A 26,356-nucleotide genomic window follows, 5' to 3' on the forward strand; every position below is an offset into this window, starting at 1 on the left:
TTGCCTTGGTTTCCATATGATTAAACTAGGAAGTGACATACAGTAATAATAATGTGATATAACAGTCAGTGTTTACATAGTGGTGAGTTAGTTCTGTACATTCCACCTGCATTAATAACAAAGGTAATTTCATCGACCTAGAAAAGTAGTTCCAGGTCAACTTTACAGGTCACACTTTTTATTGAATAACCTTGAGCAACAACAATACAAGCTTTCTACTTTTAAACCTTCTGACTTTGTCTGTTGATAGAGTTTACTTTATTTCTAAATATTCCTTGAATGTGTTGTATAATCTTTTTTGCTCCTGTAACATTTAAACACATTTTGTTTTATTAGATCAGATGATTTAAATGTAAGACTATATTCATAAAAGTTGGCCTTTTATTGATGCGTGATGTTTTTCTCCATTATGCACAGCAGTGGCAGCAGTATTATCAGAATCAGAACCAGTGGAGCCAGTACTACGGTCAATATGGGAATTACTCTGGACAGCAGGGCAGCCAGAGCTCACACGGCTCACAGTGAACAGGAAGTACGCTCCGTTGTCACAGACAACATGTTAAAGCTTCTGTACTTAAAATACATCCTTTCACTTTAACTACCATTATTTCATTTATTTTCTCTTTCGTACATCTTGTTAAACCATTTGCATGTTTTTCCAAGACATAGTAAGCTGACTGTAAATGATAGTCGATTGAACTAAATGACTCAGTGTAAACTTCACTGATGCAATTATACTAGTTAGCATTTGAAATAAGAGCAGAGATATGACTGATTTCTAGTATCAGTCATATCTCACAGTTTCTACACCTGCAGGATGTTTGTGGTACTACAACTAGAAGAACCTCACAATAATAATATCTGAGATACTATTATTGTGAGGTGCTTCTAGTTGTAGTACCACAAACAGCCTGCAGGTGTAGAAACTGTGAGATGCTTCCTCAACACTGATTGTTTTGCCAAAAACAAGTTTTGTTTTGCCTTAATTCCATTTATTTTCGAAATGTAGATGCTTGTCATATCAACTATTTTGAGTCTTAATTTAACACATTAAGACGTGACAGTAAAACGCATGTTTTTTGTTTAAATTGTAGTTGTTCAGTATTTAATATACTCATTGCCATCACAACCACACAAGATGAGAAGATGAAGAATGTTGCATTGAGATAATACAAAATGCTAACCGTTATTAAGAGTGTTGATGATCATACTGTTTTTTTTCGGAACTGTTAAGTTCATATTTAACGACGTTATTTGTTCCGTCCTGTCCAAGCCATTTTTGCTTTGAGAATGAAATTATAAAACATCACGGTGACTCTGATGATGATTAAAAAAATTCAGACACGATTTACAATAGTGTTGTTTTTCATTTATATTTTAATCACATCAGGCAGTGCTGTATGGAAAATACTTAAGCTTTATCATTCCTCAATAAATAAAAATCTATAGCCTAAACTCAAGATTTAGTAAAACAGACATTCAAGTTGGAGTTGACAAAAGATCTAACAGAAAACATATTAGAAACAATTTCAAATAGGTCCACAGTGTTTGTTTGAATCGACCTTTAATGTCACTCTCCCGCTCTTTTTCATTAATGCTCATGCTCTAATACACCGAATGGACACGAGCACTAACAAAGCAGATTCAGATCATTTTGAACTGAGACAGGACTATTGTTTGATCTAAACAGTGATATAACACCCTTTGTCTCCTATTGAATGAATTGTTCATTACATAAGGCACAGTGATGCATTGTGGGTATTATATCAGCACCGAAATCACATCCCTTAACAGAGGAGGTACATTCTTGCTCTTCAAGTTCAATACAGTTGGTCACAGTGTGAATATTAAGGCAACAGTTTTGTACTCAGTCGAACTGAACCTCGCTCTCCGTGATAAAGGTAAGAAAGTCTGTCTGTCTGTCTCATATAAAGATGAGCGGTAGTGAGATCGATGATGTAGCAGTCCACTTTTGAGTACTTGTGGAGATGTGAAGTCCATTGATATGGTCTTCACTGGCAGTTGACGCTGGTGCATAGGGAGTTCTTACAGTACGGATCCACCGACAGGGTTTTAAAGAGCCCCGAGGGAGCAGGCCATCTGTAATTCCTTAAATAAAATCCCTTCTGGCTAGAATTTCATCACATTTAATGAACGTCATGAACAATCTGTTGAAGACAATAGAACAAGACAGTTGGCGAGAAAGATGAGGACATGTTCTTCAGTCTTTTCTGTCCAGTGTATTTAACAGTTCCACCACACACAAACAAACGGCCACATGCACAGACTAGTTCAGTCTGGTTCCTTTCGTTTATCTCTGTTCAGCTTCAGTTCATCCATTTTATCCTGTAGGAGAGAACTAGGGGCAGATGAACCTCGCACCCTTGCTGGTAGCGTAGCGCTCTGGGATGATAAGGCAGGCAGGTAACGTTAGTCTCAGACGTGTACTGTATGCTAGCCAGTCTTGCTCACCAATTTAGCTTTCTATGCAATATATTATGAATAGATCCACCATACTCGCTGTGAAAAAATTTATGGAATTTATGTAAGTTGTTTTATGGCAATACCTTTTCAAGTGGTGGATGTTGTTTCTGGGAAGGAAGGCGATCTTTCCGTTTGGCCACCGGTGTCCAAACTCCTGGGTCTGTTTGAGTGGACCTGTCGGATAGTGTGGCCTCTGCGTCGCTGTCTGATGAAGTTTGGCCCTTGGAGTGTTCGGATCCGTTTCCATTAGGAAAGACAAATGTTTCCTCTTCAGAACCTGATTGAAAGGCCGGGAAACAGGTTAAGAGCCAATAAATCATCTGCCAGCTTAATATTTCATTTAAAACAGAGTATTGGTCTGTCTGTCTCTCCAACCAAATATTTTCTAGAATAACAATACCATTTACAATCGAAAGCAAGTAATAGTTTGCAGCTGCATCCCAAATGATGCGCAATGCACTTATACACAATGTTCTCAACCATGTAGGGTATGAATTATAAAAGGCTATTTTGTCATTCATAATTGGGAGTCTAATAGCCCTTTCCTCTTCAATATAATTATTAAAGCTGCGACAGTGCATGAAGTGTCCAACATTCCATGCTTCGTTTTTCAGTTGTTTTAAGTGCGTCATTTGTGCCCTTTTTCTTTTTGTATTATTCAGTGTGAATGCACTACTCACACTATTTATACTACAAAATGCCATAGTGCATAAGTACGCGGTTTGGGACGCACCTTATGTCTATCACATAGTTAAAGCCTATTAGCTGTTTTATAGTAATGTCATGGCAATGTAATGGAGGTAACGACGGATGTTTTCTTTCCTATTATGACTTAAAATCCCCATTAAATAGTTTTAATGCTGTCAAACGATTAATCGTGATTAATCGCATCCAAAATATATTTTTTTGTTTACATAATGTATGTTGCTGTGCATCTTTATTATGTATATATATATTATATATATATATAAATACAAACACAAAGTATATATTTTGAAAATATTTACATGTATATATTTTATATTCATATAATTTATATTACATAAAAATATATTTAATATATAAACGTAACATTTACATGCAAAATATATACATGCATGTGTGTGTATTTATATACATAATAAATATGCATAGTACACACATATATTATGTGGACAATTTTTTTTATTGTGGATACGATTAATCGCGATTAATCGGTTGACAGCACTAAATACTTTATTGAACAATAGCATAGTAGCATCTTCACATGGCAGAAATAGTAAGACAAGTATGCTAGTATGCCATTTCACATTCAGCCTGGCTTCATCAAGCTATATCATAGGGTTTTTAAACATAAGTAGGCTTTAATAGAAGGTGCTGTGGAATACAATTATCTTTTTTTTTTTTTTAAATGACTTCTAAAACATAATTCAAAGTTGTTCCTGGCAACCGATTTCAATCTCATGACATAACGTAGCAGTTTGACAAGATGGCAATTTCGTATGATTTGATTCGTGTAAAAATGTAGTGTTTAGCAAGCATGAAGTTCCACTCCAAACCAGACTGTAAGCAGATTGTACAAAAATGGAAATCTGTGAATTTGAAAATGTGAAATAGTAACAAATTGCCAGCTTCCTTGATGTATATCAAGACTGAAAGAAAGAAAAAAAAACTCACTCCAGCTGTTTCCCTTAGTGTGGAGGCCTGATACGGGGCCCGGGGTGCAGGGACAAGAGCTACTGGTCATCTGGAACCTCTTCATACACTCCATTCCCACAACATCCTTGCAGTGCTTATGACAGTTTACTCCACAGTCTGCAGAGAGCGAGAGAGAGGCAGCAGGGTTACGATGGTCCTAAGGTGACAGTATATAGGAAATGGATTGATAAGTACTGTATGTTCTAACCTTTGCAGTGGTAGCCTTGTTTTATGACTCCCCATAACTAATGGAAAAAGAGGGGTGGGGGGGAAGTTAGATAATGTACAAAGACTCACAAATGAAATGGTCCTTAGTTTAAACACTCACAAATCCTCCGCAGGTGTCACAGAATGTGGGCCTTTTGTATGTGGTCTCATGGAAGTTGTGAAGGTTGTGGAGGTTGAAGCCGAGTTTAGCACACACCGACATCCCACGCATGAAATATGAAGTGATTTCCTCCCTACTGATCTCTCCTTCCCTGAAAATAAAGAACAAGGCATGATGAGAACTGATTTGATTCATTTACAAATCACAGGGAAAACATTTCTCATGACATCTAAACCTCTCATGACATTTTTACACTCAAATTTGAAAATGACAAATCTTTAAACTGTGGGTATATACATTTTAGGGTAAAAGGTATTTTTCAATATTCTAGAATTTTTTATAAAAAAAATATCCAGAGTTAGCTTCGCCTTGCCATAAAATGGTTAATCTGAAATTTCAAAGTTCTAGAGGGGTCGTCTGTGATATTTCCTGTTTTATGTTTTTCTTTGTCACATGACAACAGAATGGCTTCCTGCATGTTGGTTTCACAACACTCGCCAACTTTGATTTACGAATGTAACTGATTTTGAATAAAATTAAATGAAATAAATAAAATAAAATAAAAATCAATTCATTTAAATACCAGCTTACACTTTCAGCCTTTTAATGAGCTTGTTATATATACATATATTAGTGCTGTCAAACGATTAATTGTGATTAATCGTATCCAAAATAAAAGTTTTTGTTTACGTAATACAGTGGGAATTATTTGATCCCCTGCTGATTTTGTACGTTTGCCCACTGACAAAGAAATGATCAGTCTATAATTTTAATGGTAGGTTTATTTGAACAGTGAGAGACAGAATAACAACAAAAAATCCAGAAAAACACATTTCAAAAAAGTTATAAATTGATTTGCATTTTAATGAGTCCAATAAGTAATTGATCCCCATCAATCAGCAAGATTTCTGGCTCCCAGGTGTCTTTTATACAGTTAAGGAGCTGAGATTATAAGCACTCTCTTAAAGGGACTGCTCCTAATCTCAGTTTGTTACCTGTAGAAAAGACAACAGTTGGTGCGATTATTCGCAAATGGAAGAAACACAAAATAACTGTCAATCTCCCTCGGACTGGGGCTCCATGCAAGATCTCACCTCGTGGAGTTTCAATGATCATGAGAACGGTGAGGAATCAGCCCAGAACTACACGGGAGGATCTTGTCAATGATCTCAAGGCAGCTGGGACCATAGTCACCAAAAAAACAATTGGTAACACACTATGCCGTGAAGGACTGAAACCTCAAGAAAGCGCATGTACAGGCCCGTCTGAAGTTTGTCAATGAACATTGAATGATTCAGAGGAGAACTGCGTGAAAGTGTTGTGGTCAGATGAGACCAAAATCGAGCTCTTTGGCATCAACTCAACTCGCCGTGTTTGAAGGAGGAGGAATGCTGCCTATGACCCCAAGAACACCATCCCCACCGTCAAACATGGAGGTGGAAACATGCTTTGGGGGTGTTTTTCTGCTAAGGGGACAGGACAACTGCACCGCATCAAAGAGACGATGGACGGGGCCATGTACCGTCAGGGCCAGGGCATTGAAAATGGGTCGTGGATGGTATTCCAGCATGACAATGACCCAAAACACACGGCAAAGGCAACAAAGGAGTGGCTTAAGAAGAAGCACATTAAGGTCCTGGAGTGGCCTAGCCAGACATAGAAAATCTGTGGAGGGAGCTGACGATTTGAGTTGCCAAAAATCAAACCTTAATGACTTGAAGAGGATCTGCAAAGAGGAGTGGGACAAGATCCCTCCTGAGATGTGTGCAAACCTGGTGGCCAACTACAAGAAACGTCCGACCTCTGTGATTGCCAACATGGGTTTTGCCACCAAGTACTAAGTCATGTTTTGCGAAGGGGTCAAATACTTATTTGACTCATTAAAATGCAAATCAATTAATAACTTTTTTGAAATGTGTTTTTCTGGATATTTTTGTTGTTATTCTGTCTCTCACTGTTCAAATAAACCTACCATTAAAATTATAGACTGATAATTTCTTTGTCAGTGGGCAAACGTACAAAATCAGCAGGGGATCAAATAATCCCCCCACTGTATATGTATATGTATGTGTAATGTGTATATTTATTATGTATATATAAATACACACACATACAGTATATATTTTGAAAATATTTACATGTATATACATTTATATTTTATATATATTTAATATATAAACATATGTTTTTCTTAAATGTATACATGCATGTGTTTGTATTTACATAATAAATATACACAGAATACACACATATTATGTAAATAAAAACCTTTATTATATAAGTTGACTTCAGAAATGGAAAATATGTTTATGGGGTTTATATGTTTTGAAGTTTATGGGGTTTGGGGTCAGTATTTATTTATTTACATTTTTTAATGAACTTTCTATTCATCAAAGAATCCTGATAAAAATGTATCTTGGTTTCCATAAAAAATATTAAGCAGCACAACTGTTTTCAACACTGATGTTAAGAAATGTTTCTTAAAGTTTCTGAAATCAGCATATTAGAATGATTTCTGAAGACTGCAATAATGGTTGCTGAAAATTCAGCTTTGCATCCCAGCAATAAGTAACATTTTAACATTGATTTTTGATCAAGTAAATGCAGCCTTGGTGAGCATATTTTCAAAGCATCAAAAAATCAAACTGACCCCAAACTTTTAAAGGAAAGTGTAAATAAATCAGTTTCAATTCTGTCACTAACACAACCCTGTATGCTCTCAGCTGTCACATCTATCAGAGTGTAAAAGACCTCGTCTCACCTATCACTCTCGTGTGTGCAGAAAGAGAAGGGGAAATTTGCAGCGATCTTCTCAAAGTCCTCCAGAGAAATGTAGCCGTCCATGTTCAAATCATAATTCTTCATGATAGACTGTAGGGGGCAACAAAATCATTGTGAGCTTTAATGTAAGACACTGACTTCTAAAATTATCAGCCTGTGACATTTGGTCTTGAAGGGCCTACATGCTATTAAGGAAGTGAGAGTGGACAGCCAGGAACTGGCCGTCGCAGTGTCACACTAAGGAACTGGCCCTAAAAGTGGGAATAAACACGTTTCTCACTTACATCCACCATCTGTTTAACGTGTTTCGAGATGGTGGCGGGATCCAGACGCGGAGTCACTCCTGATCCCCACTCGGCTACCACCGGGGGCTTCACCGGAGCTACGGGCTACAGAAAAAGGGTGGTTAGAAACCTGACAGTTTTGTTTTGACACTCAACACCAACTTGTACAAGATCAGCAACTGAGAAACGCTGCTGTGAAAACACTATACAAATGATGCTGGTTTATTTGTAAAACGCAAATGCTGTCACAGGCAGAGGCTTTATAGGAAATAATCAAAAAAGCTTGTACGTAACAACACCCACACTGAAAGCGACAAAGATAACGATCGTGCGTCTTTCAGCAATGTGTCTTTTTTGTGGTTTTCTTTGAAGTGTGCTTGCACAAAGAGGAGTGCGCTCTACCCTGTACCCACACATTAGCACGGGATACTCCCTGTCTATAAACAGGTCACATACAAGGTCAGTATATGAAAACACTGGCTAAAGTTGTTAATAGCAGCCTGTTGCATATGTAAAATTAGTCAGCGTTTGAATATGCAGTCTTTAGATGTTAGAGATTACTATATTTTCATACTTTCTGAAGAAAATCGGAGTGCTGCTTGTTTCTGATAATGCCAGGGTGCTGTTTGAGGTTACCAGGGTGTTGCTATGTGGGTGCTAACATGTTCTGAGTGGTTTTAAGGGCGTTTCTATATGGTTGCTATACAGTAGTGTTTCTACTGGTTTCTTTCTGCTCCATGTAAAAAGAGCACACCTATAGTTCTCTGTGATATGATGGTCCATATATATGGGATGTTTCGCCTATGTAACTGTTCGAGTGATTATTGCACGCAAAAATAACTTCATTTGGAGACTCTCAGAAATTGTGATGCCATTTGCCATATATATTTAATTATAAATATTTGTTGTTTTTGGGGCAACCTGAACTAACCTCAACTTCAAAGGTCAAATTATATGATATTTTAATGCATTTTCTTTGTGTGTGTGTGTGTGTGTGTGTGTGTGTGTGTGTGTATTTCACATTTTTTTATGCATTTTCTTTGTGTAACATACATGTTAGAAATATTTGAGAAAAAAAAAATATATATATATATATATATATATATATATATATATGTTTTTTGTTTGTTTGTTTTTTCAAATATTTCTAATATGTATGTTACACAAAGAAAATGCATAAAAATGGAGTACAAGAATATACTATTTCTGTCTTTCTACTTCAAAATTGAATGTATAATTCAAATGTTACTTGTCATTTCTTTTTTAATTATTTTTGAAAATTACTTGCAACAATTGTAGACGTGTGGAAACTGTATTCAAAGTAGATCAATGTACGGGTAAATGGCATTTTTAGATTTTTTTTTTATATATATTTTTTAAAATAAATTAATATGTAAATTAATATAAGAATGAGAAACATCATTGATGCTAATATCTACACTGAAAAAGAATTGTAGAAACAGTTTTCACTTTTTCTGAAATTGCTAATAAATTTCACAATTAATCACAAAGAAACAGCAAGTAACATTACAATAAACCTAAAATTTAAACAGTTAAAAGTAGAAAGACGGAAATGTTTTGTTATGAAACACTCTGATAATCTTGTTAAAATAATTTTACAGTGTATAGTGTTATGGCTTTAACTGAATCCTGAACCCTGAGCAGGACCTAAGTGAGACTATATATGTATACAATATACAATGCAATGTTTATTTTGAAAGCCTCACCTGAATTTTGGGGTTCTTGGGCTCCTTGGTGTAGGAGAGCTCATATATCTCGTCCTCCGTGTAACACAAGTCTAGCGAGAGCTGTGAGCAAGGCGGGGCAGAACGGTTACACATGAGAGGACACCCACTGTTTGCAATCCACATCTCTTAGTATCATACACAAACAGTCGGGCATAACCACAAAGATGAGGGCTGGTTTTTAAAATACTCATTTAGACTTATAAATAGATGCAGGCTCTCTGTGGAAATTAAATAAAGGCGTGTTTACATGCTTCAAAATAGGCACAATTATTTCATGTACTGTTGGGGCCTAGTCAGGTATTCATAACCCCAAGCATGAGGCACAACAAACACTTCCGAGAAGAGAGGCTTTCCAGTAACACATTCCTCTGACAACAAATCACTCTCAAACCACCGTTTTCCCTCTGTCTCACCGTTAGCAGGTGCAGCAGGTCTTTGTTGGCCTCAAACGGTGGGGTGCAGTCATGGATGGCCAACAAGTCGCTAATGTTGCTGTATAAATGCTGCATTTTCCCCAGGTTGATCTTATCGTCCTCGAGGTAGTCTGGCAGCGCCTCGTTGAGGGAGATCAGGTCTTTGAGATGAACGCCCAAGATGGGCACCTTGAATCCAGTGCAGTCGTTGTACACGCGCCTGTAGTTTGAATAGTTGCTGTAGGATGACAGCAGCTCTGTGAGCTCACTGAGAGTCTGTGGGAAAAGTTAGATCTCATTTTGTTATTTGATCGGTAGCACTTTTTTAACATTAGGTAGTGTACTATCTAACATTAACTACCAATATATAAAACATGTTTATGTCTTGGTTATGTTAAATTCAAAATATACAAATTTTAGCGCTGTCAAACGATTAATCGCGATTAATCGCATCCAAAATAAAAGTTTTTGTTTACATAATATATGTGTGTGTATTTATTATGTATATATAAAGACACTCACATACAGCATATATTTTGAAAATATTTACGTGTATATATTTATATTCATATATAAATATATAAACGTAACATATTTTTCTTAAATATATACATGCATGTGTGTGTATTTATATATACATAATAAATATACACAGCACACGCACATATATCATGTAAACAAAAACGTTTATTTTGGATGTGATTAATCGCGATTAATCGTTTGATGGCACTAATACTACTACATCAAATTTTAAGTTGTTAATATTAGCATAATGTACACTACTGTTCGAGCATTTGCATTATAAAAGATCTCTTATGCTGTAAAAATACTATAAAAATAGTAATATTGTGAAATATTATTATAATTTTAAATAATATTTTCTATTTTAATATGGTTTAAAATATAATGTATTCCTGTGATGGCAACGCTGAATTTTCAAGACAATTTTCTTTTTAGAAATGTTGAAAACAGTTGTGCTGCAGAATATTTTTGTGGAAACCTTGATTAAGAATTATTTGATGAACAGAAGCATAAAGAAAAGCAATCATTTGAAATAGAAATTTGTAATATTATAAATGTCTTTACTTTTGATTAATTTTATGCTGAATAAAAGTATTTTTTAAACTTACTTTTGAAACAAGAGTTAACAATGATTGTTTTAAACATTTTCATTGTTAATTGTTAGTCTATGATACCTAATGCATTAATTAATGTTAACAAATCTAGACTTTTTTAAAATTACAATGTTTTTATGCTAAATTATTACCATTTTTATAGTAAATTATTACCATATTTTCTTTCTTTCTTTTTATTGTTGTCAATTTTCCATCCAAAATAGGACATCAACTAAAACATTTGTGTAAGGAGCCTGAATCCTTAGGCATGAATTTTTGCACTGAATTTGGGGATAAATCTAGATTTCTATGGATTTGTCTCTAATAGACACCACAACTGCAAAAACTAATATTGAACATTGAAAACACTGAAAATGATTCACTTCTGGTTGCTTTTCTGTGGAGAATGTGAACCAGTAGCTTTCACATAAATTTGAGATATTTTTTATATTAATATGAATGTATTGTATATGACAATTTTTCGCAACATGTGACCCATAAGCAAATATTGGGATGCAGGTGTTTCTAACTAATCAAAGAAGCAATATAAAGATCAATATACATCAATAGCTAAAAAAAAAAAAAAAAAATCAATGGCTTAAGATCATGCCATTGGTTAAGCCCTTATAAAAACAGTTGCGTGAGAGCAAAAAGGATGTGGGTAGCAATTGCGGGGGTCAGACTGACCTTTGTGACATCAGAGGACAGCAGGCTGGCTGTATCTTTGAGGCGAGAGATGGAACTATGACACAGACCTCCTATCACCGCCATCAGAGTATTGAAATTCTGTAGGGCTCTCAGCTTCTGCTCAAATGGGTACAGATAAAAAAAAACTGAATTGTACCCTTACATTCTCTCTATGAATGCATGGCAACATTGAGTTGCTTACATCCTCTTTCTTGTAAAAAGCACTCGCAAGCAACAGTTATGCAACAGTTCTCCCAAACCCAATTTCCCAATACAGGAACATTACTCTCAATGGCACACTTATATCAGATTTCCTCACTATCACATCATTTGACGCATTTGCTTATTTCCTAGGTGTTTTCTTTGGGTTGTCTTGTTCGCACATTGATGTTCGTGTGGTTAAAAGCAGGGCAGCACACAAAGCACATGTGATGTAATCCTTTCCTCTGAGCTAACACATTAAATGTTCAGACATCCTTAGAGTGAGCTGTCTTACTGGCATGTCCTGATAAACGTCGATCATCAACCCATATGATGAATTTCAAATATTTTGAATGTTGTAATCCGAAAAACGTCATGTTTTAAAATGAATCAGACACTTCATGGACAGATATCACAGGCAACCTTAAAAACTAAATGCCCCAGGGTTGGAGTAAAACCACATATTTTGTCATGCCAGGGCGTCTCTTTACAGTACATTTCACGTCATTGTCTTGATGGAAAGTTATGGCAGTCTTGTTTCAGAGCATTACTGAAACATATGTATTTCAACATGTGCTGTACTTCTTTCATTTTCAGATCCACAACATAACGCAACATTGACTGCTCACTTTTGTCGTGACTTTGGTTGTGGAAGTATTTATATAATACATTTTTATCCATAGGCATTAAGAGGTAAAAGCCATGAACCAAACCAGCCAGTTGTGAATTGAATTACACATTACAAATGTTGTTAAAAATCAGAAAAAAAAGACAAAATATAATGAACTAGGAATTCCACAAAGCACTGCCAATGCTGTAATCAAAACAGCCAGTCAGCAACGGTGATAAATGATGGTTAAACAATTATTGATTACATATTAATTATATTAACTATTGATTATAGGTCATTTATTGTAAGTATAGAAAATACGCAGTTTATCCCAAAAATGTCACTAAAAACTGAAAGTAAAAAAATGGTGTAGAAACAATTTTCATTCAGATATTGCTAGTACATTTCACAAATAACTACAATGAAATGGCAACAGAAAGTGAAATTTTGAAAGTGAAAGTAGAAAGACTAAAATATAATTTTCTTGTAAAATGTACACCAACTATCTTTGTTTTATCTACATCCCTACTAAAAATGCTGATACCAGCTTAAGCTGGTATATATATATATATATATATATATATATATATATATATATATATATATATATATATATATATATATATATATATATATATATGTATATATGTATGTATGTATATATATATATATATATATATATATATATATATATATATATATATATATGTGTGTGTGTGTGTGTGTGTGTGTGTGTATGTATATATAATATATAGTGCTGTCAAACAATTAATCGCGATTAATTGCATTCAAAATAAAGGTTTTGTTTACATAATATATGTGTTTAATGTGTATATTTATTATGAGTTATATATATATATATAGTATTCAACATTTGAAGTGGATCAAAACCTTTAATCAAAGTTGTCCTAAAACCAAAATGTGTTCCTGTCTTAGGACAGCTTTGATTAATTTATTTTTGATCCACTTCAAATGTTGACTACTATATATACTAATATGAATATATAAATGTATATACATGTAAATATTTTCAAAATATATACTGTATGTGTGTGTGTATTTATGTATACATAATAAATATACACAGTACACATACATATACTATGTAAACAAAAACCTTTCTTTTTGATGTGATTAATCGCGATTAATCATTTGACAGAGCTATACATATACATTTGGGGGGGTGTATGAGTAGTGTAGTTCTTCACTGAGAAATTGGCTGATAGACAATTCTTTCCACAGAAACATACACCAACATTTAACAACCTCCAAGTTCATTGTAGGTGTCTTGAAACAACTATATTGCATTACTATAAATGAATTTCTCAGAAGAAACCGAATGTGATTTGGTTATTTGTTTTTCCTGAACACTACCAATGCGCTCGGTTGAACGTGTGTATGTTTGTTATTACCTGTGCTACATGAATGAACTTGGTGAAGACCTCTGCTCGCTGCTGTGAGGTGTGTTTGTTGAGGATCATGAGCTGGACCCACTGGGAGACTCCGTTGCAGAGCATGACAGAGCGCTCGAGCGCCGGATTGTCCCTCACAGAGCCATGGACCACGTAACTGCGGTAGTCCAGAAACTAAGGTGACACATAACAACAACAGGCACAGCTGAATCTGAAATCCAGATGTGCTAAGCACTCACGAATGTGATGAGCAAGACATAATGATCCTCTGATATGAACCGACATGTCCAGGTATGAGTACAACGGGTGTGATCGTGGTTGTTTTATTAGTCAGCTTCAGGCTGTGCCGTCACTACAGCGCTATACTGAGGTTAGACCATCAGATAAACTTAGTTTGCACTAGCAACATCTGGTCAGAGAATCTGAGTGAAACTGGCATAAGCCTTCAGGGAGAGTGACTTACTGAGACGTTGCAGAAGTTTTTGAACTCCAGGTAGCTGAGGTGTTCAGCCATCTCATCTGGTTCCATGTGGTCAAACAGCAGTGAAACTTTCCTTTTCTTCACCGAGGGAGAGGGAGTCTGGGAAACATTCACTGGAGGATTACTGGTTTCAGACATAGTGATGGACAAACAGAAACCAAACAGATCATCACAAATCTGACAGGTGAAGACAAGAAAACAGTCAGGAATAAATACAGACTGTCGAAATTACTTATTCAGAGACTTGTCACATAGCACACAAAACCATTTTTACTTTGTTAATAATCACTTATTTGATCATTTTATTTATTATATATATATATACTATGATTATATATTAATATAATATATAATGTAATTATAATATTTCAATTTTTAACAAAATCACTATTACTATATATTATAATAATAATTTTATAACTTTTCTGTAATGTTAAACAAATGTAATATATATATATATATATATATATATATATATAGTGCTGGGCAACGATTAATCGTGATCCAAAATAAAAGTTTTTGTGTACATAATATATGTGTGTGCACTGTGTATATTTATTATGTATATATAAATACACACACATGCATGTATATATTTAAGATAAATATGTTATCTTTATATATTAAATATATTTATATATAAAATAAATTATATGAATATACATATAAATACATTTGAATATTTTCTAATTACTCAGACACAACTATTAAAAAGGTTCAAACATTCACTGATGCTCCTGAAGGAAACACGATGCATTAAAAGCCGGGGGGTGAAAACTTTTGAACAGGATGAAGATGTTCACATTTTTCTTATTTTGTAGAAATAAAAAAAAAAAATCCATTTAGTACTGCCCTTCGGAAGCAACAGAAGATACTTGCATGTTTCCCGAAGACAAATTAAGTACAATTTACCTTGATCTTCAAATTCAAAATGTTTTCACCCCCTGGCTCTTAATGCATCGTGTTTCCTTCAGGAGTATCAGCGAATGTTTGAACCTTTTTTAATAGCTGTGTTTGAGTCCCTCAATTGTCCTCAGTGTGAAAAGATGGATCTCAAAATCATACAGTCACTGCTGGAAAGGGTTCAAAACTGAAGATTCCGCAGGACATGGAGGATTTTTCTGAAGAACAGTGCTCAGTTTAACTGTTCAGAACAAACAAGGGACTCATGAACAACCATCACAAAACAAAAGACAGTCGTGGGTCATCCAGGTAACCACACACAGTATTAAGAACCAAGGGTTCCCAAACTTTTGAACGGGGAATTTTTTTGTCTTGTGGACTAAATGTAATCATCTTTTATGTAAAATATCTTACTCAGGACAGTACTAAATAAACAATAACATGCATTTTGATAAAATTACATTTTTACAGATTCTGCAAGGGGTTCATAGACTTTCAAGCAGCACTGCATATACTATAGTGCATGTTTAATACATGGCAACAGCGGGCAGAAAGTTTTTTGCCATGTCAATAAAGCTATTAGAATCTCAAATGTAAAAACACTCACATGTATGGTGTAATGATGAGATGATCGATTGGACTGGTTACGTCACCCCTGACCAGAGCCCAGAGATCTCCCATCACTTCTTCTAACAGATGATCCACCTCAAACATTATTCGGAACTGATTAATCCACTGCCTGAGACAGACACAGAAGAAGCAGAGGACATGAATCCTTTCATTCATTTTGGGATCTTTAGGTGCACATGTGAATGTTGTGGATCCACCAACCTAATGAAGTGGCAGATTTGTAGGCGCCTCTGTTCCCTTTTCTCTGCAGGACAATCCTTATATGTTATCACAAGTCAAGGAAGAATCACACAACAGCGAGATTACGAACCCTTACACTCTGAGAAAATAATCCACCCTCAATAAAGAGGCTAAAGTAAAACAGGGCAGCTCTTGTTTCTTTGTCAGTGGGATTAAGAGCCATGTGAGGCTGCATGTTGCTGTGACTGAACCCTATGAATGATGGACTGTCAGCTGTTCTGGGATCAGTTGCATAAATCAATCTTTCTCAATTCAGGTTCAGGTCAAAGTAAAATATTAGCAGTGGGCCTTGAAAAGGATATAGAGAAAGCAGCTTTTGGATGAAGATGTGTGATGGTACGACCCAGTTATGCATCATCAGGGTCATATGGACAAGCTGCGTCCCTCTGATCAGCTTCCCATCTGAGTCTAAAAAACAAAATATTTAGAATTAGAAACAAGATGGTTACAACATTTATATGTAGTTACAAAGATGTTCCTGTGCTGCTATGCAGTTGCTACGGTGTTTCTTGGGGATTTAAAATCAGATGAGCCCAGCTTCATGTCTATGTCTGCATTGTCCTTCATAAGTATGGCTTAGAATGCTCCTTCAATATCATTTTATTTCTTGTTATATTGTCCACCGGCTAAAAATCACACATCTGATCACTTAAAAAAGTAAAAACACACAATGAATACTAAAATGTATTTGAAATATATTTATTTCATGCTAAGCATACTACACATAAATGTACATATTTATGTACTTAATAAAAATAGCATGCAGTTGTACTTTTGGTATACTAAACTGGTATACTTAAAGTCTGCTAAATTGGAACAACTAATTTTGTACTTTAATTGTGAAGAAGTAGTGCTGAAGTTCAACTAAAGATATACTGAAGTATATTCGATTGTGCTAAAGTGGAACTATTGCAAGTATACTTTAGGTACGCTTTAAATATCTTGCATTTAAAGACTGATATTATTCAAAGAGGACTCAGGACGAGTTTAATATTATTTTAATGTTGTGGCCAATAAATTGCCGATATTAAAAATAAATTATTTCTCTATTTCGACCTTTTCCCTTTCTTGTCAGAGGTCAGTAAAAATCAATACTATTTTATCTAAATAAATGAAAAAATGAAACACTAAAAGCTAAAGCCATGTGTTTCCACATGTGAATTTAGGCATCACAACATTATAATGAACAGTGTGAAAATGGATATTCATTGTAAGATTTGCAAAAGATTCATATTCAAATATCTTTAAAGTGAGTATTAGGAAAAGGTATTTTCAATGAAAAAAGGGTAAATTAACATGAAATATGAAGTACTGCACTGTAAAAAGTGATAAGTTGACTTAACTTAATAATTTTAAGGCAACGGGTTTCCTCTTTTTTTTTTTAAGTAAATGATAATTAAAAAAAATAATTTAAGTGAATTGTCAACTTAATTTTTTAAATTATTATTATTTACTTAATAATTTTAAGGCAACGGGTTTCCTAAATTTTTTTAAGTTAAGTCAACTCATCACTTTTTCTAGGGTTGTTCCGATTCCGATACTAGTATCGGAAATTCCACCGATACCACAAAAAATTCTGGCATCGGTATCGGCAAGTACTTGAACCCATGTACCGATCTGATACAATTTTTAAACAAAACTTATGCCCGCTAACTTTGCTTAACGCTGCAAATCGGAAATCAATTCTTCTTCGCTGCTCAGAATGCAAACACAGGAAGTTGTGCACAAGCAACCACTATTTAGAGCAGTGAAGAATAAATACAAACGTGGTAGCGCATAGCCAGTAAATCACTCGCATATGCAACTAAATCTTCACCCTGGGCGACTAAATAGTGTATAATATTAGCCACTGGCTAATAAATGCTCAGATTATACTCGCCAGTGTGTTGAGTTGGAGGCTATGTATAAGTTTAGCACAGATATATTTTCACTCGCTGAACACTCTGACCAAGCGCTTCAGAGTTTCACTCTCCGTCAAGCGATCTGGGCCATTTATCAGTTCATCTGAATGAATGCGCAGCGCACCTGTATTTGACGCACCGTAAGCTCTAGTGTGAAGTGCACGACTCGCCGTCGCTTTGCTTTTTTCCTCACACGCAAAAAGAGAGAGAGAGAGTCTTGCATGTAGCGCGTCAATTCTGCTTGGTATGTAAACGATATTCTTTGTTGTATTTTCCTGTCAGAATAACGGAGTTCCTTTGGAATTCTTGAGCTTTTAAGAACTGCCGGTTCTCCAGTAGTAGGCGGAGCTAATGAGCAAACGACAATCTCATTGGCTGGCGCTCACCAATAATCGTCCCTGTTTTGATTTCAGCAAATCAGTTCAAGCGAACGCAGACAACGTGATTAATATTCATGAATCCAGCAGCTCGTTAATCCTTAGTGCGTTTTATATTGTTCTTAGTAGGATTCATAGTATGATTATTATCTTATCAGTATTATTGATAGTTTCCCCCCCATTTTTTAGAGAAACACTCAATTACCAAAAAAGCACCACCACCAGTTCAGTTAAAATGACTGTATTCATGGTTACCAAGTTTTAATTCTAATTGCTAAAGTTATATCATTAAATAATACTTGATTATCATAATACATTTATAATGCTTGACTGACTGATGTTAAGAGTGTACTTTTAGATATTTAAATAGATGTGCCATTTTCCAAACATTATATATTATATTTTTTTGTTTACTCGCCAGACTATCTATCTATCTATCTATCTATGGTGAAGCACACCATAAAATAATTGTATCAATTCATACAGGGCTAGTAGTACATACAGCTGTATAACCAGATACACACCCAGGTATCAGATCAGTACTCGGTATCGGCCGATACCCTGAGCCTAGGTATCGGAATCGGTATCGGGAAGGGAAAAAGGGTATCGGAACATCTCTACTTTTTACAGTGTGATGAATTAAAAATTTTAATATCAGCCAACAACCAATACGGTACAACTACATTGTGTATCTCTAGTTCAAATAACTGAGAACATTCTAAATAAAAAAAAGGCATAAGGGGATGATTAAAAAACAAACGAGAGAGAGGGGAGAGAGAGGGTAGGCCTGCGAAACTGAGGAGCACAATCAGGCTTTGTCTCATTAGCATAGAGAGACAAACACATTCCCAGGCCCTGAATGCTAGTAAACCAAAAGATTTCTCTCTGTTCCTCTTTCTCTCTCCCTCTCTCTTTGACAAGAGCTGCTGTCCCTCTGTCCCTCACACTACTCGGCAGACTTACATAATCCTGCTGGCACATGGAGACTGGGAATGACGGGCACATGAGGCCAGAGACAGGGCTGAGAACCCCAGGAAAGTGGAATGTGGGAGATCTATGACTTTATGTTGTGACATGTGATGTAACTACCCGGAAGTCAACATTAGGTGATGTTTTCTTCATGAAAACAGGACCTGACAGATGTAAATGGTTGTCGTGTAGGGTGGGGCTTATTGATAGACAGATAGAGATAGAGTTGGACACTGACCGAAGCAGTGGAGGCAGCGGAGGATGAGTTCATCCAGGCTGGCAGAGCGGAAAGAAGAGTGAGCCGGTGGACTTTGAAGAGCCCGGCTGATCTCATGAGGACTGGGGCATGTCATCCTCCTCTGCACCGGTCTTCTGCTCTTTATCACACTTCCTCCTTCCTGACGGGACTTCCTACTGCTGGAGACACATGAAAAAATTGAGTTTTAGGGCTTGATGCTGCTGAAATACTCAACCCAGTGCCAACAATGTACAAGTGTATTCAAACAACCAATGTGATCAACCGTACAAGTTGAGCATGGATTCCAGTATTTATTCAAACTGGCTCTCACAAATAAACAAAACAAATTATCCATAGCAACAGACAGTTTACGTAGTTTTAGCCACTTGTCAGACCACAGAGGTTTCGCAGTAACCGCTTGTCTTTACCAGGCTAAGCAGCATTTTGATCTGTTTAATACTTGCAATGTTGATGTTGAGAACATTCTGTCCTCATTTACCCTCAAATTGTTCCAAACCTGTATGAGTAAAAGAAGATATTTTGAATAATGTAGGTAACTGAAAAGTTGCTGGTGACTTCCATTGTATTTTTTCCCCATATCAATGGCTAGCGTCACCTGTTTGGTTACACACCTTTGTGTTCAACAGAAGAAAGAAACTCATACAGATTTAGAACAACATGTTATATTTAAATATTAAATTATATTATTGTCATTTTTGGGTGAACTATCCCTTTAATATTGCACATAAAACCACAGCAGTGATGCTTGGGCTTTGATAATGTTTGCATGTCATAGGTTATATGTATAGCTGATGAGATCTGGTCATGAGAAATGTTCTGTTTTGCTAAATCCATCCCCTAAATGTTACCGCATGCAGTTAAAGATACTATCACCTAACACGTCTGTTCAGTTACTTTTCTCACATATTTGACATAAAGTTTCACATGCCAGACATCATAAAAATAGTCATAGTTTACTACTGTAGGAGAGAGGCAAGTCACATTTAAGGGCGAGAATATCGTAGAGACTTGAGACATGGCCCTTTTGACTTGGACCAATTAGTAAACATCTGAAATGCCCTGACAACCAGCTAAAACAGACACTATTGTACTTAGAAATGCCCTAGCATCTGGCCAAAACATCCCAACACCTTAGTAAACTGCCAAAACCAATGACTACTTAGATATGCCCTAGTATCCGCACAGAATGCTTTAGCAACCCATTTGAAATGTCCTAGCAACCATCCAGAACACCTTAGGAGTCAATTATAAATACCCTACAGCAATCAGCCTAGCAACTACTTAGAAACACCCTAATTGTTGTTAGTGTGGTCTGACAGTTTATTAGGGTGTTTTTAAGTGGTCGCTAAGGTATCCTGAGTGGTTTCTAGGGTGTTTCTAAGTGATTACTAATTTGCTCTGCAATATGCTCTTAGAAACACTCTAGTAAACTGTCATAACACCTCAAAAACTACTTAGAAATGCCTTAACAACCACTTAGAAACACCCTAGAAACCATCCAGAAATGCCCTAACAACCACGCACTTTAACCATTTTAGCAACTATTTATAAACACCCTAGTAACCACTTAGAAACGCACTAATAAACAGCCACAACACTCCAGCAACTGCTTAGAAACCATTTAGAACTGCCCTATCAACCTGTCAGAAAACCTAGTAATTGCACCCTGCTAAAGCCCCCTCGGAAAACCTTATAAGTGACTGACTTGCAAAACCCTAACAACCAACTTAGCACTTTTGCTGTGAGTTTCACACAAGCGAGCACTGGGACAGGCGATCTGACCAATCATAACGCAGAATCTGCCATTTTTGTCCGACAAACAAATCAGACAGCAGAGTAGATTACCGTTGATGTCTTTCCGCAGTTGAAATAAAATACCTTCTGATGTTCATTCATGTTTATTTCATGCTATAACAAGTCGGATATAGCAAAAGTAACTAAGGAGGGCAGGTCTATGCGAAGGGTCAGTTGTTTAGATTAAAACCTGTAGGTACATTTACTTCAGATTTGAAATATCACTCAGATCTGCTCTAACATCCTATTTTACATCCCCTGAAGCCTTTGACATTATACCTGAGAGCGACGGGTTCCCCTTGAAGTCTGCAGCACAGGCTTGTGTACATGTCTGACTGTTTGTACCCTGCAAGCCCTACCGGTAGATCAGGTATGCTGATGTTTATATGTAAGGTTGTGTGTTGATATCTGCCACCCTATACAGTAGATGTCACTATTCAGGCCGTCAATGACACAGGAAGAGAGACAGTTAGAAAGTGTAGATAAGCATCTATGTCTCACTGCTTTGCTCTGTATTTTGTCAGTCACACAAAGAGAACAATAACATTGTTCATCAGGGTAACAGTCTGTAAAACTCACAGCTGCTGCGTAATGTAGATGTATGAAGCATAATGTCAAATTTAAAGGTGTGTTTTTCTGACACGGACATCGAGTTGTGTCTGTGACAGCATCAGCAAGAATCACTGTGGTCTGTGACGGCAGTGACATGAACAGGAAGCTGGCCGTGACTGCAGAGAAGTAGCAACGAGTTCTTAGAACGTCCAAACCCCTCCTAACCACTCTCTCTCCCTTCCTCCTGCACCAGTGTCCAGTTCAGCACTCTTGTTTTCGATTCTCTCCACGCACAGACACACTGACGTTTACCTTCTCACCTCATTAAGCAAACCAAACACCTAACCACTGAGATCAGGCCCACACAAATACACACTCCAGACAAGAGCGTAAATTCACTTCGGTTGAAGTTTGTAGACCAGGAAGAAATTTTTTTACATGGCCTTCATATTTCCTTCTCTTTGGGTTCTTTCTGTTTCTGACAGGCCGAATATTAAACATGACTTCAATATGCAAATTCCCCATCGTATTTTCACCTCTCTCTCTCTTGCTTATTTGCATCAACCTGCTCTACAGCTGATGACAATACACAATACACACTCTGCAGCCCTCTCAGGCCTGAGAAAAGCACGTATGCACATGGATACAGACTCATGCATACGGTAAACAAATGAGGGAAAATGCACTTGGTTAATGTAAATGAATTTGTAAACAAGTCTATGCAAATTTATATGCAGCGTGGAATCAGCTAGGACCTGGTGATTTCAATATTTGTGTCATGATACAATAACGATATTATAAAGATACTGCGATTCTGTTTGTTTATTAGAACACTGAAAATTTAAGTCAAAAACCAAACTTGTTTCTCTAACCAGTTGTAAAAAATTCTCATAATTGCGACTTTATTTTTCACAGTTGCGACTTTATATTTTATATTGTGACTTGAATATAAGATATGACCGGGTGGAATACAAGACTTTGTAGAAAGTCAGTCTGCAGATTTGATAGAAAATTGAACAAGGCACGTGTTTCTGTGTGAGTTTATTGTTTTCGGAACAATTTGGTCTGGTAGTGTGTGATCCTCCATTGTACAGTTTTTCCTCTGTAACTATTTACAGTCAACAAGTGTGTGATGCCTAATATTTTTTTAAATCATTCAGCCATTACTATTGTGGCATCATATCACACACTTGTGACTTATATCTGGTCATTTTGACTTTTTTTTTGTAAACAATTGCATAATTACATGTTTTAATTTGTACTTTGAAGGTGCGGTCACATTTAGCGGACAAAAAGGTCACTTTCAAACCAAGCAGCTTTCTGTTGGTCAACATGGCGAACTTGCATGACCAACTTGAAGCGAAATCTGCATGGGAAACTTTATCGCCCTCCCACAAAACTGCAAAAAAGCACTGATAGTCAGTGAAACTGGATTTTGCCCAAGAGATTTCGCAAAACAAATGTGAACACATTGGCAAAAACAGGCTTCCATAGTTTGGATTTTGGTCGAAAATAAATAATTAAACATCTGTTGATCTAATGGTACTGTATATGTCACCTTGATTCTTTTTACAACAAACATTCATGTGAAAATGAACGTTCATAGCGCAATGAACGTAAGATTTTTTGAGCAGCAGCGTGGTTTGTTTGCATCCGCACATGACACCCTGGCATTCAGTATCATAATCCAATGAAACATTTGCAATCATACAGTGTGTGAGCATTTCGGCCATGCATAGCACCTACTCACTCACTTTCTCTTCCTCTCCTCCTGCAGCCTTTGCTCTATTCATGTCATTCAGAAAACAACTTCTCCTTTCTCTTTGGAAATCCCCCCAACATCCCCCTACCCCTTCCCTGCCACAGTAGCCAGTGTTTTACTCCCAGTTCCTGGCTACATCTCCAGCTCCATTACCCTACCCCCAACCCTCTCCCTCCTGCCTCCCGCTTTCTCCTCATCTCCCTCTTTTTCTTTTTTCTCTCTGTGCTAACAAACACACACACACAGTCAGGGAACATGCAAATTCCTCCCTTTCTCTCGTTAATTGATTAATTGATACCAGAGCCCTTTGAAGGCCTTGACTGTCGCCCACCATCGCTCTATCTCTTCCTCCATTTGTCTATCTGCACCTATGTACCTATAGATGTCAGACATGACAACAGAATATGTATATTTGACAAATACTGCAATTTATATGTATGAATTTTAAGTAAATTTTAAATGAGTTTAAATACATTTGTTTTAAACGATTTATTTTAAACGATATACTCTATATTACTATATATAACATTAATCTTATTTATAACACTATATATATGTTAAGTATATATTAAATGTATTATAATGTATAATTATATATAAATAAAATTGTATGTGTGGACACACACACACACAATTGTATACACACATATTTATATATAAATTTAATATATAAATAATGTATATATTAAATAAATGTATACTTTACAGTAAATGTGTTTAATATATAGTAACACAATACTTTCATACGTTTATGTATAGGCTACACACACACACACACACACACATATGGGCATATATTATAATATATATCATATATTTAATATTCCACATTTCATTATATTTAAATTCTGAATATGAAATATTAAACATTAAATATAAAATATTACATGCTTGCAAAAACTTGCTGTAATATGACTGAAGTATGCTGATAGCATCACTGTAGTCACTGCTAACTTTGTCATTTCCAAGCAATCAGATAAGACCTCTAAGATAACATGCACAAAACAGACGCCCCCAAAAGCTCCTAGTCAGAGCTATCGATTCTACCGTTCTCACGTAGCTTTATGTCACTTATCTCAATATACCAGTAATTATAGACAGGCAGAGTCTGTATGTATACTGACAATCTCACATGTAGCCTATCATATATATTATCACATATTAAAATCTGACTCCATATGTAGCATTGGTTAACTCGCTGATTAGGTTTTCAATGAGTTGACACTAGCAATGTTTCTTCACAACACCATCCATTATGTTCCTACTAATGCCTCCTATGTACTGTAAACACAACGAGTGAACATACCTCTATCCACAACAGGTCACACAGGAGAATAACTAGGTCAAAAGCAATTCATCTCCCTAGTGCGAAATCCCCTCTTAAAGATCAGAGACAAGACTTCACAGCATACACATGTGAATCTACACAATCTTGCAAATGCAAACCTAGGCTGAGCCCCAACGGGAGAGTCTGAATGATGAATGTGCAGTTTGAACCGTTTTGAGAGTGACTAGCCTGTCTCTCTCGCAGAGAACTGAAACCTAAACACAAAGTTCTGAAGAACATGAGGAGAAACCACAGCTTTGTCAGATAACCACAGTGATCACTTTGCAGTGCGCTGCAAAATGAGGCACAGACAGACTTATCAAACTTCAAATGTGCATTAAACCCAGTGACACAAAGAACTAAAGCAGATTTTTGCGTTGAGGCAACATCAAATCATTTCTAAAGAGCATGGAGACCTGTCACAGCACAGTCAGAATTGAAAAGACAGTCAAAAGTATGTACCTCTTTGACTCCTTGCGATTCATGGTGTCAAATCTTGTCTACCGGTGTCCTGTTGGTGTCCCCCGGGCTGCTTAAACCTTTACTTGTCCCATCGGGTATCTTGCAGTCTCTCTCCTCCAGCCAGAGGTACTAATTAAGTGACCTCTTACAGGCTGGGACGTACAGTGGCTGTTCAGTCACGGCTGTCAAAACTTAAAACCTGAAAACCAGCTGCTCAGAGCTTTCTCTCTCTCTCTCTCTCTTTCACTCACTCACTCACTCACTCTCACACACCCCCTCTTTTTTTTTCTCTGAATATTACCAGACAACGTGAACCACAGGGCACAGAGTTAACCAAAACAATAAATAAAAGAACCCCTATTCGATGATAGGGCATCAAAAATAAAGAAAAAATTTGAACTGTAGGCTCAAAAAGTTGTCAAAATCAGCATGATCACAACAAACAACTAACTGCATTCAATACAAACAAGTCCCTATTTGAAATACAGGCACTGGCTCTGACAGATAGGGGAACTGTCATCTGTGTGCATGTGTGACAGAGGGAGGGGGAAAAGTAAGCGAGAGAGAAGAGAGGGAGGGATTGAGCTCTTTTTGAAAGAGTGTGAGAGTAAGTAATACGAATTAAAAATCATTGAAAGGCCGATTGAAAACTGATAGTGTCCAAACAAACATCAGAATGAGAAATCAGTCCCAAAAGACTAAAGTTGGTTCTCATTCACTTCCCACGTGTGTTTTTACACATATTTCAGCTTTGTTTTAGTCTGTACTAGTTCCTTGCCTTTAGGCTACAGGTAAATGAGCGAGCCTTCAGGTGTGTTTTCCACGAATGTCCGCGTACAAGGTGTCATAAGTAATAGCTGCATGTCTGTACCTGCTGTATCTGTTCATTTGTTAGCCTTGGGTCCGTTTTTAATAGTCTTCATCCCTTCTTTTTCTCTCTTTAACAGTAAGGTAGTGTC

At 36.3% G+C, this 26,356-nt stretch overlaps 2 protein-coding genes across 13 annotated transcripts in view; one reads left to right on the forward strand and one right to left on the reverse strand.

Annotated features, from left to right (window-relative positions):
• The window catches only part of hnrnpul1 (heterogeneous nuclear ribonucleoprotein U-like 1), a 16,129-nt gene extending 11,838 nt beyond the window's left edge, over positions 1-4,291 (forward strand). For 4 of the 6 annotated variants that reach the window (XM_058751255.1, XM_058751261.1, XM_058751257.1 and 1 more), the window contains exon 16: positions 418-1,225. In XM_058751255.1, the coding sequence (XP_058607238.1) occupies positions 418-525 (108 nt within the window). In that variant the 3' untranslated portion in view covers positions 526-1,225. Of the gene's footprint in view, positions 1-417; positions 1,226-4,158 lie in introns of those variants that run through there. The other 2 variants (XM_058751258.1, XM_058751260.1) reach the window with 2 other exon arrangements.
• On the reverse strand, positions 1,358-25,849 carry rasgrp4 (RAS guanyl releasing protein 4). Of its 7 annotated transcripts, none has more exons than XM_058751266.1 (17): positions 25,398-25,849; positions 19,480-19,658; positions 16,293-16,402; positions 15,956-16,014; positions 15,732-15,863; positions 14,204-14,345; positions 13,741-13,914; positions 11,518-11,634; positions 9,716-9,991; positions 9,282-9,362; positions 7,555-7,659; positions 7,251-7,360; positions 4,490-4,640; positions 4,370-4,406; positions 4,141-4,278; positions 2,568-2,761; positions 1,358-2,168 (listed from the first exon to the last, which is right to left on the reverse strand). In XM_058751266.1, exons 1-17 carry the CDS (start codon positions 25,418-25,420, stop codon positions 2,148-2,150), a joined length of 2,049 nt encoding a protein of 682 aa, XP_058607249.1. In that variant the 5' UTR covers positions 25,421-25,849; the 3' UTR covers positions 1,358-2,147. The 7 variants fall into 7 exon arrangements, with proteins under 7 accessions (XP_058607249.1, XP_058607247.1, XP_058607246.1 ...); XM_058751264.1 differs by having other exon boundaries at positions 1,358-2,403; positions 19,480-19,655; positions 25,398-25,848; XM_058751263.1 differs by having other exon boundaries at positions 1,358-2,403; positions 25,398-25,848.
• Between the last annotated feature and the right edge of the window lie 507 nt (positions 25,850-26,356).

Source organism: Onychostoma macrolepis, chromosome 18, assembly GCF_012432095.1.
Source record: "Onychostoma macrolepis isolate SWU-2019 chromosome 18, ASM1243209v1, whole genome shotgun sequence".
Lineage (NCBI taxonomy): Eukaryota > Metazoa > Chordata > Actinopteri > Cypriniformes > Cyprinidae > Onychostoma > Onychostoma macrolepis.

What these genes read in the sequence shown, in the direction of transcription:
- rasgrp4 (XM_058751263.1), bottom strand. Translation starts at nt 25,420, where the DNA reads ATGAATCGCAAGGAGTCAAAGAG. An exon ending in AAAAGCTGCTTTCTCTATAT is followed by an intron (nt 16,015 to 16,292) that starts CCTTTTCAAGGC and finishes GTGATAACATAT; the next exon opens with AAGGATTGTCCTGCAGAGAA. An exon ending in AAAACTTCTGCAACGTCTCA is followed by an intron (nt 13,915 to 14,203) that starts GTAAGTCACTCT and finishes GTGTCACCTTAG; the next exon opens with TTTCTGGACTACCGCAGTTA.